The following is a 15,212-nucleotide window of genomic DNA, read 5'->3' as shown; positions in this document are numbered from 1 at the left end:
ATTTGGTACTGTATAACTCAATCAATGTTGTCTGCATTTCCTTCATACTGTGCTAAGGAAATTATGGATTTCTGCATCTTTTAAAGACTGATTTTGTTTCTGTTGATATTTTGAAACTCAGGAACTAAGACAAGCTTTTTTGAATTTGGGGACATTATAAAAACTTTTGAGTGTATCCACATCAGCTCCAAACAGGCCTAAACTAAATGCATATAATAACGTGTTTAAGTGTTCTCACTCATATTATCCACGTTATCTGTCACCAGCTATTCTTTCACAATAGCTTAACATTGCTATTACTATCAGTAAATACCTATTTTCTGCATGTGTTTCTGAACTGCATAAAGAAAATGGATTAATTCTGTCTAATGAAACCAAGTGCACGTTTTATGACTCAATGCCACGACCCATGACTGCTTTCTTTGTGTTCCTCTCTGGCCTCAACAGGATGATGTAACATTTGGGTCCAAACAGTGACACCAAGAGGCCAAAACTTGAGGCCAGGATGGCAAATACCTCAACTACATCTGCATATTTGCCTGGTGAACTGACATAAGCAGGGACAAAGGCCACCCACACTGCACAGAAGATCAGCATGCTGAAAGTGATGAGTTTGGCCTCATTGAAACTATCTGGAAGATTCCTTGCCAGGAATGCTAACAGAAAACTGAGGATGGCCAGTAAGCCAATATAGCCCAGTAACACTCCAAAACCAACTGTGGACCCAACTACACACTCATAAACTATCTTGTCATTGTGGTATTGAGTGTTTTTATTAGGAGCTGGTGAGGAAGAGGCAAGCCAAGCAGTGCAGATTGCTGCCTGAATAGAAGTAAGAACCAGAACTGTTGCTCTCTGCCGCAATGGTCCAAACCACTTCAGATGGGATCCACCTCCTGGCTTGGAGGCCTTGAACACAGCCAGAACCACCATGGTTTTCACCAGGATGCATGATATACAAAGCACAAAGCTGATCCCAAATGCTGCATGTCTCAGTTGGCATGTCCACAGCCTGGGACGTCCAATAAAGAGCAGGGAGCAAAGGAAACATAATTTAAGAGACAGTAATAGCTGGAAACTCAGTTCTGAATTGTTGGCGCGTACTATAGGGGTGCCACGATGACAGATAAAGATTCCCAGCACAACAACACATATAAATGTGCCCAACAATGAGGCAGTTGTCAAACAGATACCCAGAGGCTCATTATAGGAGAGGAACTCTGTTTTCTTAGGAACACAGTGATCACGTTGAGGGCTGGACCAGAAATCCTCTGGACAACTGGTGCACTCCATGGAGTCTGTGAAAATAGGGAAAGTGTTGATGTACATGGTTAAGTTATTTCTTCAAACCGCAATTACTAAATACCAACCAGTTGTATTGCTGATCTTTCCCTCAGAACAAGGGATGCAGTCAAAACAGCATTCAGGTTCTCCCTTCTTTCTGGCAATGCGGGTACCTGGAGGACAGCTCTCACTGCACACTGACCGGGGTGGCTGTAGAGAGCAAAATAAATAAATGTTATTGCGCTCTACTTTACGATGGCATTATCACTTATCCATGGTACACCAAATAGGTGACTGAAAATCAGACGTAACCTGTTTGGATTCAAAGTTCCAGAAGATTTTGTCTTCATCAAGTGTGAGTTCTTCACCTTTGGCTGACTCTTTAACCTCACCTACATTCTGAACTTTAGTTCGTCCATCAGGGAGCCACAACCAGTTCATGACATCATATATTGGTAAGGCATCACCATTCTCATCAAATGACACTTGATCACCAAACTGTGTGGTGAAGTTGACCTTTTCCAAGTAATACACAAGCTATGGATATCAGAATAAGAAACAGAGGAAAGCCAGAAATGAAAACAGTTATTTTATGACCATCCTGAACACAGTTGAATCCAGTATTCAATAATCAAACTGCATACTATACTTATGAACATATGAACACATTATTATTATAAACACAATTTATACAAAGCATGCCTTTTATAGTGAAATCACATCACTAACAATATTGTGTTCCCAGTGCCAAGACATTGTCTTTTCTCAGACCTTATAACAACATACAAATCTGTCACCCAGTGGTAGGTAAAATCCTTTCAACTATCTGCTATGCAGTTTATGATTAATAATCTAATGGCATTGAGCCAAATGAATGGTAGGGTGGTGTGGTGGGAATGTAAAATGATATCCCACCTGCCATGGCTCCAGTCTTTGCAAACTGCCACAGCTGTGCCCACTGAAAGGTCCTCTCCCTGGCTCACACTGCAGCATGTCATCAAGAGCATATGCCAGGGCATACACAGCCTTGTACACGTTATACTCCGGCCTGAGATCCGAAGTGTGCAATAATTCAGTGTCCACATTCTCTAGATCTTCCTGTCCAGTGCATAGAGATCCCCCAGCCTCCACCCAACCTGCTTGAGGTGGTGCAAATTTACACTGAAATGTGTGTTCCCAAAACTGATTTACCTATAATGTATTCAAAATAGGGGTGTAACATTAAACTTCAAATGAACAAGTGAACAGCAGGCTCTGCAGACTGGCTCAAGCTTGTCTTCACCACATATGCAATGCATATTCACATCTTGGGCCGACAGCCCAGCTATCTTATGGGGCTGGCCAGAGGCCAAGCAATCAGCCAGTCTGAACCGACACATTTTGAATAGGAACTGCAGTAATACGATGGAATGAAAAATTCCAAAATACATAGAATAAAAGTTGTGCATTATAAAGGCTTTTTCAGTTAGGTCTACTTTGGCTATATTAAAACATTTAAAACTTCCAAACATTATCATAATGGTGATAAGCACATCTGGGTGATGCTGTCAAATGTGTATTAGCATGTTGGATGTGTTTACATTCACAGACTCTCCAATGATGGACCAATGCAGACACACCGTCCTTGTCTTATAACATTAATTAACTCTTTCTCTGTTGATGTTGACCAGGAACTCTCGGATGGCTCTTCAAATTCCAGCATTTCATTTATGCTCAAAAATCTTACAAATACCACATTAAATAGCAAGGATAAACTCTCACCATGCTATTTTCATAGCTGCTGTTGTGGTCAGGACGTATTTGTAACACAAAGTCCCTGAACCCTGGTATGTGTCCTCGACGGATAGCAATGCCCAGAGTGCCACCCAGATACGGCATGAGCTGAGGAGTCTGAAGCGCAGTAGCTGCAGTCCAGGCTTCACTGGCCATCCACTGCAGGCCTGTCACATTCTGCCTCACCACCTGTGAATTGCATTGTACAAAATACATAAATTCAAACTGTCATGACATGGTTGATATCTTGTCTTACTCAATTCATAAACAGGTGAAATCGTGTGTTTTACACAGTATTATGAGCAAAGTGATGTATGTCATCATAACTGGACGTCAGTGAAATTTGTCTGTGTTACTGATCTCACTCTAACACCATGCAGCACTTTTTAAAAATAAGAAGTGTGATTCATAAATCTATTTGTTACATAACAACATTTTATTGGAGATTAAAACCTTTGGTTTGACGATTAAAACACAAAGTTGAAAAATTAGATGAAGTTACAATTAAGTTGTATTTCAAACCCAACCTCTTCAATGAGGTTGATCGTGTAGCTTTCATGTGCAAACACAATGACCACACGAGCTGTAGATTTCCTCATAACATCCACAATCCTCCTTAGTTCAGCTGGATCATTGCCCCAGGGCAAAACCTCTAAGTAGGCCAGACAGCCTCCACCAGACTGAGCCAGGTCAGATTGGAAGGATCGGGCAGCATGGAGTCCATAATCATCATCACTGACCAGCAGACCTGTCCAAGTCCAGCCAAAGCGCCTGAGAATCTGAATCATAGCACGCACCTGAGTAAATACAGAGTGGAGGGATTAGTGCACAGGCTGGAAAAATCTTTAAGTGGAGAAGCTGCTAAACACGTTCCACATTGGACCATATTTAATTATTGTCTTTCAGCTTTGTTAGCTGAGACCAAACAGGTCCAGTGACATAGAATGTGACAGGTTTTACACAAAAGGAATATATTATCATTGCTGTACAAGGAAGCTGTTTCTTAAGAATGTTTAACTGTACATGCTTTTTTAATTCCATTTGTATTTTGCTGATAGATGGTCACCTGGAAAGCATCGCTTGGTATCGTCCTAAAAAAGGATGGAAACTTCTGCCGGTCACTCAGGCACGAACATGTGGCAAAATAACTCACCTGTGAAAGACAGACTGTACATCCTAAAAACATTCAAGCCTTTATTGACTCCTTCAACTTTTTAAGTTTGATTAGTGACTTTTAATCTGAAATTAAATCAGAATGATTCGAATGAGGTATGGTGGTACACTTACCATAGGTACTTTGTACAAACCCAAGACAGTGGAGATGGCAATACAATGTGTAGAGGAAGAATCACCCACAATTCCTAGGACTGGAGGGTTTCCTGCACAGGCCTTGTCTGTTATGAACTGCTCCTCTCGACCACTGGCTAATGACAACGCTGCACGGAATCCAATTCCCAGTGAGAGGCAGTTGTCATAAAGACTGTATCCCAGAGTCACATTAGGCAGCAGGTTGGAGTTTCTGTTGATCTCATCAATAGCAAAGGCCATGGTCTGGGCCCGCCTGAATCCTACAACATCAAAACTAATAGAAAAATACCACTGTTGGAAAATACGACAACTGTTCTGACATGTACATGCACAAATACAGATTTTACTGAAAATTAAACAGTTGAACAGCAACAATTATTATAATACTTGAATATGAAATGATTGAAGGAGCCAATAAGAAGAGATAGGTCTGAAATGGCATAAATACACAATGTCAGAGTAATATCTTAATATCGAAAACACATTCAGCTAATGGGATTGATTTCCCCAAGTTTCTTCTTTTTGCTGTCTCCCTGACAGTCTCACCTGTGACAGGTAGGCTGTTGTGGCTCTGAGGTAAAAGACAGGTCAGGAAAGACAGAAAAGAAGTGGACCTGAAACAGCCCACCAAGAACCACATCTCCAGCCTTGTGCATCCCATTTAGATGAAATTGTCCCAGTAACTGGCAGGAGGTGGAATAACGAGGAGAGTGCATGGCAGAGGACAAGTAGAAATATAACAACATGAAATACATGAGTAAGAACAAGTTGAAATAAAAAAATACAGACATGACTGTCCTCCTGTTTACCCCTCTCTGACCTGGTGTCAACTCCTTTTATTGACTAGTTTAATGTTGCACACCACCCATCAGGGCATAAGCAAAAGTAGGGGCAGGGCATAATATACACATAATTTGACATTATATGTACAGAATTAATTTGTGCACTTTTAACAACATCTCAGCTTGGTCATTTTGGCTAATTTTTTCAACCCAAATTTAAATTGTGGAATACCCAACCTCTCGCCAAAATCAATTTTGCCATTGTATATTTCTGCAAACCTCAGATATGTAACATTTGTACATGAATATCTAGTTGATATGTTGAAACTTTACATTCCAATAATGCTGTGGTTAAAATGTGGTCATAGGCACAAAACAACTTGGTTGCAGTTGGAAAAAGATGAGAAGTGCCAAAACCACAATTCTTCAAATGGTGCCATTTGAGGCTGGCTCCAAGGGAATGTCCCATTAGACTCCTATGTTAAAATGCCCAACTGTACTCCAAAAATAAACATGTTCACAGCCTTGTACCAAAACAAACAAAGAAAAAGTTTTGGTCCCTAAAGCTGATTTCAATAAGCACGACAACTGCATGGGGTCTAAAGTTTTATACAACTCAACAATTCAGATTTTATTAAGGATTAAAGTTACACATCATCAAGGGTGTGATCTCTTTGATTGACAGGCTGTCTGCAAGGTGTTGCCACAGTCAGTGAGTCAAATTCAATCCTCCATCCTTCATCTCTCCACCCTTTTATCCAAAATTGGTCACTTCTGGCTCCAAAAATCCAAGATGGTGACAGCCACAAACCAATGTGTGATGTCAAGGTGGCTATGTCCATTATTTTTATACTGTCCATTGTATTGGCTTAAAATACCCAGTTTTGGTTTCGCAATCACCTCAGGAAACACAGCAATGTCTCACCAAAAATCAACCAGTGTACTGTAATTGTTTGTTGGTCTCAAACAGCAGTGTGTATTGGTCGGTCACTTGGCAGCTGTTTTACCTAATTATCTCACCATCCACCATTTCCTCCGCTGTTTGACAACGAGGTTAGCTTATATACATGTAATCAGAACTATGTCACTTATAGATGTTAATATATATGAAATGTACAATTGTAATGTGTCCACGGTTTGCAGAAACTTAAAATGTCAACATTTTGTTTTGGTGACAGGGCTGGGTTTACCACTGTGATTAATGACCTACTGATATTTGCACAAGTTATGTTATATTATGTCATAAAATGGACTTAAATACGTACGTATATTGAGCTGCAGATAAAGAAGATAGATCGTTTCGCCTTCCAGTAAAAAAAGATATCCTGGGGTTGTTGTAAGGAAAATGAAAAGGGAAACAAGTTTTCTTCTGAATCACTTTGCAGGTTGATGCATATATGTATCAGAAGTTACTTCATACTGTGTACAACCCCAATTTTTTGTGACAAGCACACCAAATTACCATTGGTCAAATCGGGACAGAGTATGTCCACTTACGTGAAAGCAGGTGGCGATTTGTTCATAGATTTCTCAGCCTCTTTCGTGTCGGCTGGTGTTGGCTTGGCCCTTTCCATGTTGGCCCCTCATGGGCCAGCTTATCATTTGCGGAGGAGCTTGGGGCAGAGCAGGGCCAGGCAAATTATCACAGCTTTTTAGCCTCCCTCCCTGCAGCTGGTTGCTCATCCCCTGACCCAGTTTTACAGGGAGGTGGAATGGACAAGACTCTTAGACTGGGCTTTTCTCTTCAGTTCTCCAGATAAAATTACCTCTCAGCAGACATCCAGGGCGTTACAGAAGCAGGCTGTGTTTGTCATTCCCACTCACGACAGATAGAAGGGGGTTTACTCTGTGTACACCTGGGTCCCAAAAAAGATGGGAGAGTTAAGACCCATTTTGGATCTCTGCACCCTAAACCAATGCGTTGCCTTCAGGATATATCATATGCTAACTACTCCCTATCACTGCTGGAACTGCTCCTGCTAGGCAATGGGTTGACCACTGTTGACTTAAAGACAGACACTTTCATGTTGAGGTGACTCCAAAGCACAGGAAGTTCTTGCATTTTGCCTTCCATGGGATAGCCTATTAGTACAACAGAGTGCCGCTGGGCTATTCCCTGGCACCTCGCACCTTCAGCAAATGTGTGGATGTGGCAGTTGAGGGTCTTCTTTTAGGAATCTTCTTTTTTTTTTTTTTTAAGATATTTTTTGGGGCATTTTCAGCCTTTAATGGATAGGACAGACAAGTGTGAAAGGGGGAGAGAGAGAGAGGGAGTGACATGCAGCAAAGGGTCACAGGCTAGAGTCGAGCCCGGGCCACTGCGACAACAGTCTTGTACATGGGGTGCCTGCTCTACCACTAAGCCACCGACGCCCTTCTTCTTTTATCTTAATGACCTCATCATCATGGCCAAGTCCGAGGAGCTGGATATGTTCCACACAGCAAAGTTGATCTCACAATCAACTGGAAGAAGAGCAGTCCCCTTTTACACCAACTGATAGAGTAGCAGTACCAGCTGCGGTCATCCATCTGGTTGCTGCCAACTTCACTGTGTGTGTGTATTGAGTTTTGCCAAGTGATATTGCAGTAGGTTATGGAGGGTACGGAAACATATGCTATAAAAACTGGTAAAGAATTAATTAACTGGATCACTTAACAATAGGATGCATTATTTCATTAATTTATTTTAATATGAAATGTAAAAACACACAAGGCTGCTGTACTACTTTTCATTGCCTTTGGTACAATGAGGTATTCATCTTTATAATTTTTAAACAAACTGTACTTGTTTTTTACACAATTCACTGTAGTTTTTACCTGTTGGTGGGCCCTGGTGCTGCACAGGGAAAAATAGACCAGCCATACCATAATGGGGTTGAGCAGGCACTGCTCCCATGTTCACTGAAGCGGCTAGAGTTGGTTATAATGGTTACGGTTTGCTGCGGGCATGCCCCAACTGACATAACATGCTGTGTCCATGTCCCATGTGCTTTGGTTGTAACCATGTAACAGTGCCATTCCTAAAGTCTCTGAATCAGTGGAAGTTAGAGGCCCTGTATATTCATCAGAATAGGCAAAACTATCACAGCCAGCTTCTCAGATGCTTGTATTTGGTACTGTATAATTCCATCAATGCTGTCTGCGTTTCCTTTATATTGCATTGAAGAAAGCTATAGATAACTGCATCTTTTAAAGACTGATTTTGTTTCTGTTGATGTTTTTAAATTTGGGAACTGAGACAAGCTTTTTTGAATTTGGGGACATCATAAGAACTTTTGAGTGTATCCACATCAGCTCCAAACAGGCCTGAACTAAATGCATATAATGAAGACGGATAAACCACATAGTCTGTGCCATTTATTCTGAGAAAGTAAATAAAGCATAGAATAAAGTTTTTTCAAGTTGAACGTTAATTTAGACCATGAAAGTCACAAAGACACTAATGGCACTTAAAGTGCAGATCCTTTGTACTATTTAAAGCAACCTAGGGAAAAAATGAATGTGTTGTATTAAAATATTCTCGATCATATTATCCAAGTTATTTGTCCTCAGCTATTCTTTCACAATAACTTAACATTGCTATTACTATTAGCCTCTTTTCTGCCTGTGTTTCTGTATTGCATAAAGAAAATAGATTAATGTCTCATGAAACTAATACAGGTTTTATGACTCAATGCCACGACCCATGATTGCTTTCTTTGTGTTCCTCTCTGGCCTCAACAGGATTATGTAACATTTGGGTCCAAACAGTGACACCAAGAGGCCAAAACTTGAGGCCAGGATGGCAAATACCTCAACTACATCTGCATATTTGCCTGGTGAACTGACATAAGCAGGGACAAAGGCCACCCACACTGCACAGAAGATCAGCATGCTGAAAGTGATGAGTTTGGCCTCATTGAAAGTATCTGGAAGATTCCTTGCCAAGAATGCTAACAGGAAACTGAGGATGGCCAGAAAGCCGATATAGCCCAGTAACACTCCAAAACCAACTGTGGACCCAACTACACACTCATAAACTATCTTGTCATTGTGGTATTGAGTGTTTTTATGAGGAGCTGGTGAGGAAGAGACAAGCCAAGCAGTGCAGATTGCTGCCTGAATAGAAGTAAGAACCAGAACTGTTCCTCTCTGCTGCAAAGGACCAAACCACTTCAGATGGGATCCACCTCCTGGCTTGGAGGCCTTGAACACAGCCAGAACCACCATGGTTTTCACCAGGATGCATGATATACAAAGCACAAAGCTGATCCCAAATGCTGCATGTCTCAGTTGGCATGTCCACAGCCTGGGACGTCCAATAAAGAGCAGGGAGCAAAGGAAACATAATTTAAGAGACAGCAATAGCTGGAAACTAAGTTCTGAATTGTTTGCACGTACTATAGGGGTGCCACGATGATGGATAAAGATTCCCAGCACAACAACACATATAAATGTGCCCAACAATGAGGCAGTTGTCAAACAGATACCCAGAGGCTCATTATAGGAGAGGAACTCTGTTTCCTTAGGAACACAGTAGTCACGTTGAGGGCTGGACCAGAAATCCTCTGGACAACTGTTGCACTTTATGGAGTCTGTGAAAATAGGGAAAGTGTTGAGGTACATGGTTATATTATTATTCAAACTGCAATTTTTAAACTGAATACCAACCAGTTGTATTGCTGATCTTTCCCTCAGAACAAGGGATGCAGTCAAAACAGCATTCAGGTTCTCCCTTCTTTCTGGCCATGCGGGTACCTGGAGGACAGCTGTCACTGCACACTGACCGGGGTGGCTGTAGAGAGCAAAATAAATATGTGTTACTGCACTCCACTTTACAATGCTATTATGAGTTATCTATGGGACACAGAATAGGTGACTGAAAATCAGACGTAACCTGTTTGGATTCAGAGTTCCAGAAGATTTTGTCTTCATCAAGTGTGAGTTCTTCACCTTTTGCTGACTCTTTCACCTCACCTACATTCTGAACTTTCGTTTGTCCATCAGGGAGCCACAACCAGTTCATGACATCATATATTGGTAAGGCATCACCATTCTCATCAAATGACACTTGATCACCAAACGGTGTGGTGAAGTTGACCTTTTCCAAGTAATACACAAGCTATGGATATCAGAATAAGAGACAGAGGAAGAGCAGAAATGGTAACAGTTTTATTATGATTATCCATCATGAACACAGTGGAATCCAGTATTCAATAATCAAACTGCATACTACACATTATTTTATAGTGAAATCACATAACATTATTGTGTTCCCAGTACCACGATACTGTTGTCTATGACCTTATAACACTATACAATACTGTCACCCAGTTGCAGGGAAAATCCTTTCAACTATCTGCTATGCAGTTTATGACTGATAATCTTATAGGATTTTTGAATGGTAGGGTGGTGTGATGGGAATGTAAAATGATATCCCACCTGCCATGGCTCCAGTCTTTGCAAACTGCCACAGCTGTGCCCACTGAAAGGTCCTCTCCCTGGCTCACACTGCAGCATGTCATCAAGAGCATATGCCAGGGCATACACAGCCTTGTACACGTTATACTCCGGCCTGAGATCTGAAGTGTGCAATAATTCAGTGTCCACATTCTCTAGATCTTCCTGTCCAGTGCATAGAGATCCCCCAGCCTCCACCCAACCTGCTTGAGGTGGTGCAAATTTACACTGAAATGTGTGTTCCCAAAACTGATTTACCTGAAATATATTCAAAATAGGGGTGTAACATTAAACTTCAAATAAACAAGTGAACAGCACTCTTAGCTGCAGTGTGGGCAGCGTTTCAGGGCTCTGCAGACTGGCTCAAGCATGCTTTACCCATATAAGCAATGCATATTCACATATTTCATATCTTGGGCCCCCAGCCCAACAATTCTATGGGGCTTGCCAGAGGCCGAGCAATCAGCCAGTCCGAACAGACACATTTTGAGTAGGCACTGCAGTAACACAATGAAATGAATGAAAAATTCCAAAATACATAGAATGAAATAGAATAAAAGTTGTGTATTATAAAGACTTTCCCAGGTAGTTCTACCTTTATGGGGTGCCATTTGTAAAGTGGCTCACGCTGAAAATAACGTCAACATTTTGCCACATTTAGCTTCAAACAATGTTTAAAGTGTTTTAAGTGTTGTGAATTTTTTATCGTCACCTTTTCCCACATTTACAGCAATATTTGTTAACTTAGAAATATACTAAATAGTTAAATCTAAATATTAAATGTGGCAGTTAAATGTTAAATGTTAAATCTAAATCTAAATCTAAATGTTAAATCTTAATGCTAAATCTAAATGCTAAATCTAAATCTAAATGTTAAATGTTAAATGTTAAATCTAAATGTTCTGGATGAAACTAAATATTTACCTAATATGCAAATTCACACTGCCGGTCACCGGAAGTACCAAAATAAAAGCTCGAGATGGTCAGACTGTGTTTATAGAATCAAATAATGAATTAAAACCAACTTATCGGGGGAAATGGACACTTGAACATACATTAGCGTGATAATAACTACCTAAAATAACAAGAAACATGTTTGGAGAAATTTTATTTGATGTGTACTTTGAGTTGTTAGTGTCCCTTAGGAGGGAATCGCCTTGTTGTTAACAAATATTTCTGGGTAGAAAACCAGCAGAGTTTAGCTACATACATATATATATATATATATATATATATATATATGCATATCTCACATTTTTCACATCACTATATCACCGTTTAGACTAATCTGGTGTTTGTAAAGTCTATAAACACAATGATTGAACAAACATTACTATCACATTCTGAAATTAATAACATGGTTATCGTAGATTAGCGGGGCTAACCGTTAGCTGTTAGCCCCGTTAGCGGTGTCTGTAATGACTCATTAACTCTAAACGGTCCGTGAAAAAAATATTTTTTTCCAGCAGATGTCTTAGTTACAACATGATTGAGCTAACTGGAGTAGTTTCATGTCGTATCCGACAACGGGAGACTTTTAACAAATGACGTCCTGATGTTAGCTTTGCTGCTGCTGCGGCCACTGATGCTTTCTAGACATCGTGATTTCCCAGAACTGAATAAATACCACACATCGCAACACAAAACTGCTTTGCTAGCTCAATCATGTTGTAACTAAGACATCCGCTGGAAAAAAATATTTTTTTCACGGACCGTTTAAGAGTTAATGAGTCATTATAGACACCGCAAACGGTGCTAAGAGCTAACGGTTGTTAGCTTAGCTTACACGTCAAATAAAATTTCTCCAAACATGTTTCTTGTTATTTTAGGTAGTTATTATCACGCTAATGTATGTTCGTGTGTTCATTTCCCTCGGTAAGTTGATTTTAATTCGTTATTTGATTCTATAAACACAGTCTGACCATCTCGAGCTTTTATTTTGGTACTTCCGGTGACAGACAGTGTGAATTTGCACATTAGCCAAATATTTAGTTTCACCCAGAACATTTAGATTTAAAATTTAACATTTAGATTTAGATTTAGCATTTACATTTAACATTTAGATTTAGATTTAGATTTAATATTTAGATTTAACATTTAGATTTATATTTAGCATTTAGATTTAACATTTAGATTTATATTTATATTTAGCATTTAGATTTAACATTTAGATTTAGATTTAGATTTCATATTTAGATTTAACATTTAACTGCCACATTTAATATTTAGATTTAACTATTTAGTATATTTCTAAGTTAACAAATATTGCTGTAAATGTGGTAAAAGGTGACGTTAAAAAATTTACAACGTTGATGTTATTTTCAGCGTGAGCCACTTTGCAAACAGCACCCCATATATCTTGGCTATATTTAAAAATGTAAAGCTTCCAAACATAATCATAAAAGTGATCAGCACATCTGGTTGACATTTACATTCACAGACCCTATAATGGCAGGCATTGCAGACACACTGTCCTTGTCTTATAACATTACTCAACTCTTTCTCTGTTGCTGTTGACCAGGAACTTGCAAGTGGGTCTTCAAGCTCCAGCATTACATACAGTACCAGTCAAAAGTTTGGACACAGTTTTTCATCCAAGTAAATGGGAAAGTGTGTCCAAACTTTTGACTGGTAGTGTATGTGCTCACAAATCTTAATCTTACAAATACCAGATTAAAAAGTGAGGATAAACTCTCACCAGGTTATTTCCATAGCTGTTGTTGTGTTGTAGGTCAGGACGTATTTGAAGCAGGAAGTCCTTGAACCCTGGTATGTGTCCTCGACGGATAGCAATGCCCAGAGTGCCACCCAGATACGGCATGAGCTGAGGAGTCTGAAGCACAGTAGCTGCAGTCCAGGCTTCACTGGCCATCCACTGCAGGCCTGTCACATTCTGCCTCACTACCTGTGCATTGTATTACATAAATTCATATTGTCATGACAGGCTTGATATCTTGTCTTACTGAGTACATAAACAGGTGAAATCGTGTGTTTTACACAGTATTATGAGCAAAGTGATGCACGTCATCATAACTGGACGTCAGTGAAATTTTTTTGTTACTGATCTCACTCTAACACCATGCAGCACTTTTTCAAAATAAGAAGTGTGATTCATAAATCTATTTGTTATATAACAACATTTTATTGGAGATTAAAACCTTTGGTTTGACGATTAAAACACAAAGTTGGAAAATTAGACGAAGTTACAATTAAGTTGTATTTCAAACCCAACCTCTTTAATGAGGTTGATCATGTAACTTTCATGTGCAAACACAATGACCACACGAGCTGTAGATTTCCTCATAACATCCACAATCCTCCTGAGTTCAGCTGGATCATTGCCCCAGGGCAAAACCTCTAAGTAGGCCAGACAGCCTCCACCAGACTGAGCCAGGTCAGATTGGAAGGATCGGGCAGCATGGAGTCCATAATCATCATCACTTCTCAGCAGACCTGCCCAAGTCCAGCCAAAGTGTTTCAGAATCTGAATCATAGCACGCACCTAAGTAAATACAGAGCGGAGGGATTAGTGCACAGGCTGGAATAATCTTTAAGTGGAGAAGCTGCTAAAAACGTACCACAATGGATCATGTTTAATTATTGTCTTTCAGTTGTGTTAGCTGAGACCAAACAGGTCTCTAGTGACACATAGACTGTGACACATTTTACAAAGAAGGAATATGTAATTCATTTCGGGACAGCGGAGTTATTTCTGAAGAATGTTTAACTGCACATGCTGTTTTAAATGTATTTGTATTTTGCTGATAGATGGTCACCTGGAAAGCATCACTTGGGATCGTCCTAAAGAAAGATGGGAACTTCTGCCGGTCGCTCAGGCACGAACATGTGGCAAAATAACTCACCTGTGAAAGACAGACTGTTCATCCTAAAAACATTCAAGCCTTTATTGACTCCTTCAGCTTTTCAAGTTTGATTACTTGATGTTTACAAATGACTTTAAACCTGAGATTAAATCAAAATGATCCAAGAATTATGGTGGAAAACTTACCATAGGTACTCTGTACAAACCTAAGACAGTGGAGATGGCAATACAATGTGTAGAGGAAGAATCACCCACGATTCCTACTACTGGAGGGTTTCCTGCACAGGCCTTGTTTGACATAAACTGCTCCTCTTGACCACTGGCTAATGACAATGCTGAACGGAATGCAATTCCTAGCTTGACACAATGGTCATAAAGACTGTATCCCAGAGTCACATTAGGCAGCAGGTTGGTGTTTCTGTTGATCTCATCAATAGCAAAGGCCATGGTCTGGACCCGCCTGAATCCTACAACATCAAAACTAACACAAAAGTACCACTTTTGGAAAATACAATAAATGTGCTGACATGTAGATGCACAAATACAGATTTTGTAAACAATTAACCAGTTGAACAACAGCAATTATTATAATACTTGAATATGAAATGAATAAAGACGACCAATCAAAGAAATAGGTCTTAAAAGACAGACTGACAGACTCACCTGTGACAGGTTGGCTGTTGTGGCTCTGAGGTAAAAGACAGGTCAGGAAAGACAGAAAAGAAATGGACCTGAAACAGCCCACCCAGAACCACATCTCCAGCCTTGTGCATCCCATTTAGATGAAATTGTCCCAGTAACTG

At 40.0% G+C, this 15,212-nt stretch overlaps 2 protein-coding genes across 2 annotated transcripts; both read right to left on the bottom strand.

Moving 5' to 3' along the window:
• Positions 1-387: 387 nt before the first annotated feature.
• LOC125888285 (extracellular calcium-sensing receptor-like) lies at positions 388-5,120 on the bottom strand. Its single transcript, XM_049575552.1, has 9 exons — positions 4,912-5,120; positions 4,345-4,639; positions 4,124-4,210; positions 3,585-3,854; positions 3,046-3,246; positions 2,200-2,475; positions 1,597-1,821; positions 1,371-1,494; positions 388-1,298 (listed from the first exon to the last, which is right to left on the bottom strand). Exons 1-9 carry the CDS (start codon positions 5,118-5,120, stop codon positions 388-390), a joined length of 2,598 nt encoding a protein of 865 aa, XP_049431509.1.
• A 3,690-nt stretch (positions 5,121-8,810) lies between these two features.
• LOC125888294 (extracellular calcium-sensing receptor-like) lies at positions 8,811-15,212 on the bottom strand. Its single transcript, XM_049575560.1, has 9 exons — positions 15,073-15,212; positions 14,596-14,890; positions 14,363-14,449; positions 13,819-14,088; positions 13,285-13,491; positions 10,569-10,844; positions 10,024-10,248; positions 9,798-9,921; positions 8,811-9,721 (listed from the first exon to the last, which is right to left on the bottom strand). Exons 1-9 carry the CDS (start codon positions 15,180-15,182, stop codon positions 8,811-8,813), a joined length of 2,505 nt encoding a protein of 834 aa, XP_049431517.1. The 5' UTR covers positions 15,183-15,212.

The sequence above is a fragment of the Epinephelus fuscoguttatus genome, linkage group LG5 (genome assembly GCF_011397635.1).
Source record: "Epinephelus fuscoguttatus linkage group LG5, E.fuscoguttatus.final_Chr_v1".
Taxonomy (NCBI): Eukaryota; Metazoa; Chordata; class Actinopteri; order Perciformes; family Serranidae; genus Epinephelus; species Epinephelus fuscoguttatus.
Note: the sequence above shows the minus strand (reverse complement) of the source record. Positions and strands in the feature narration are given on the sequence as shown.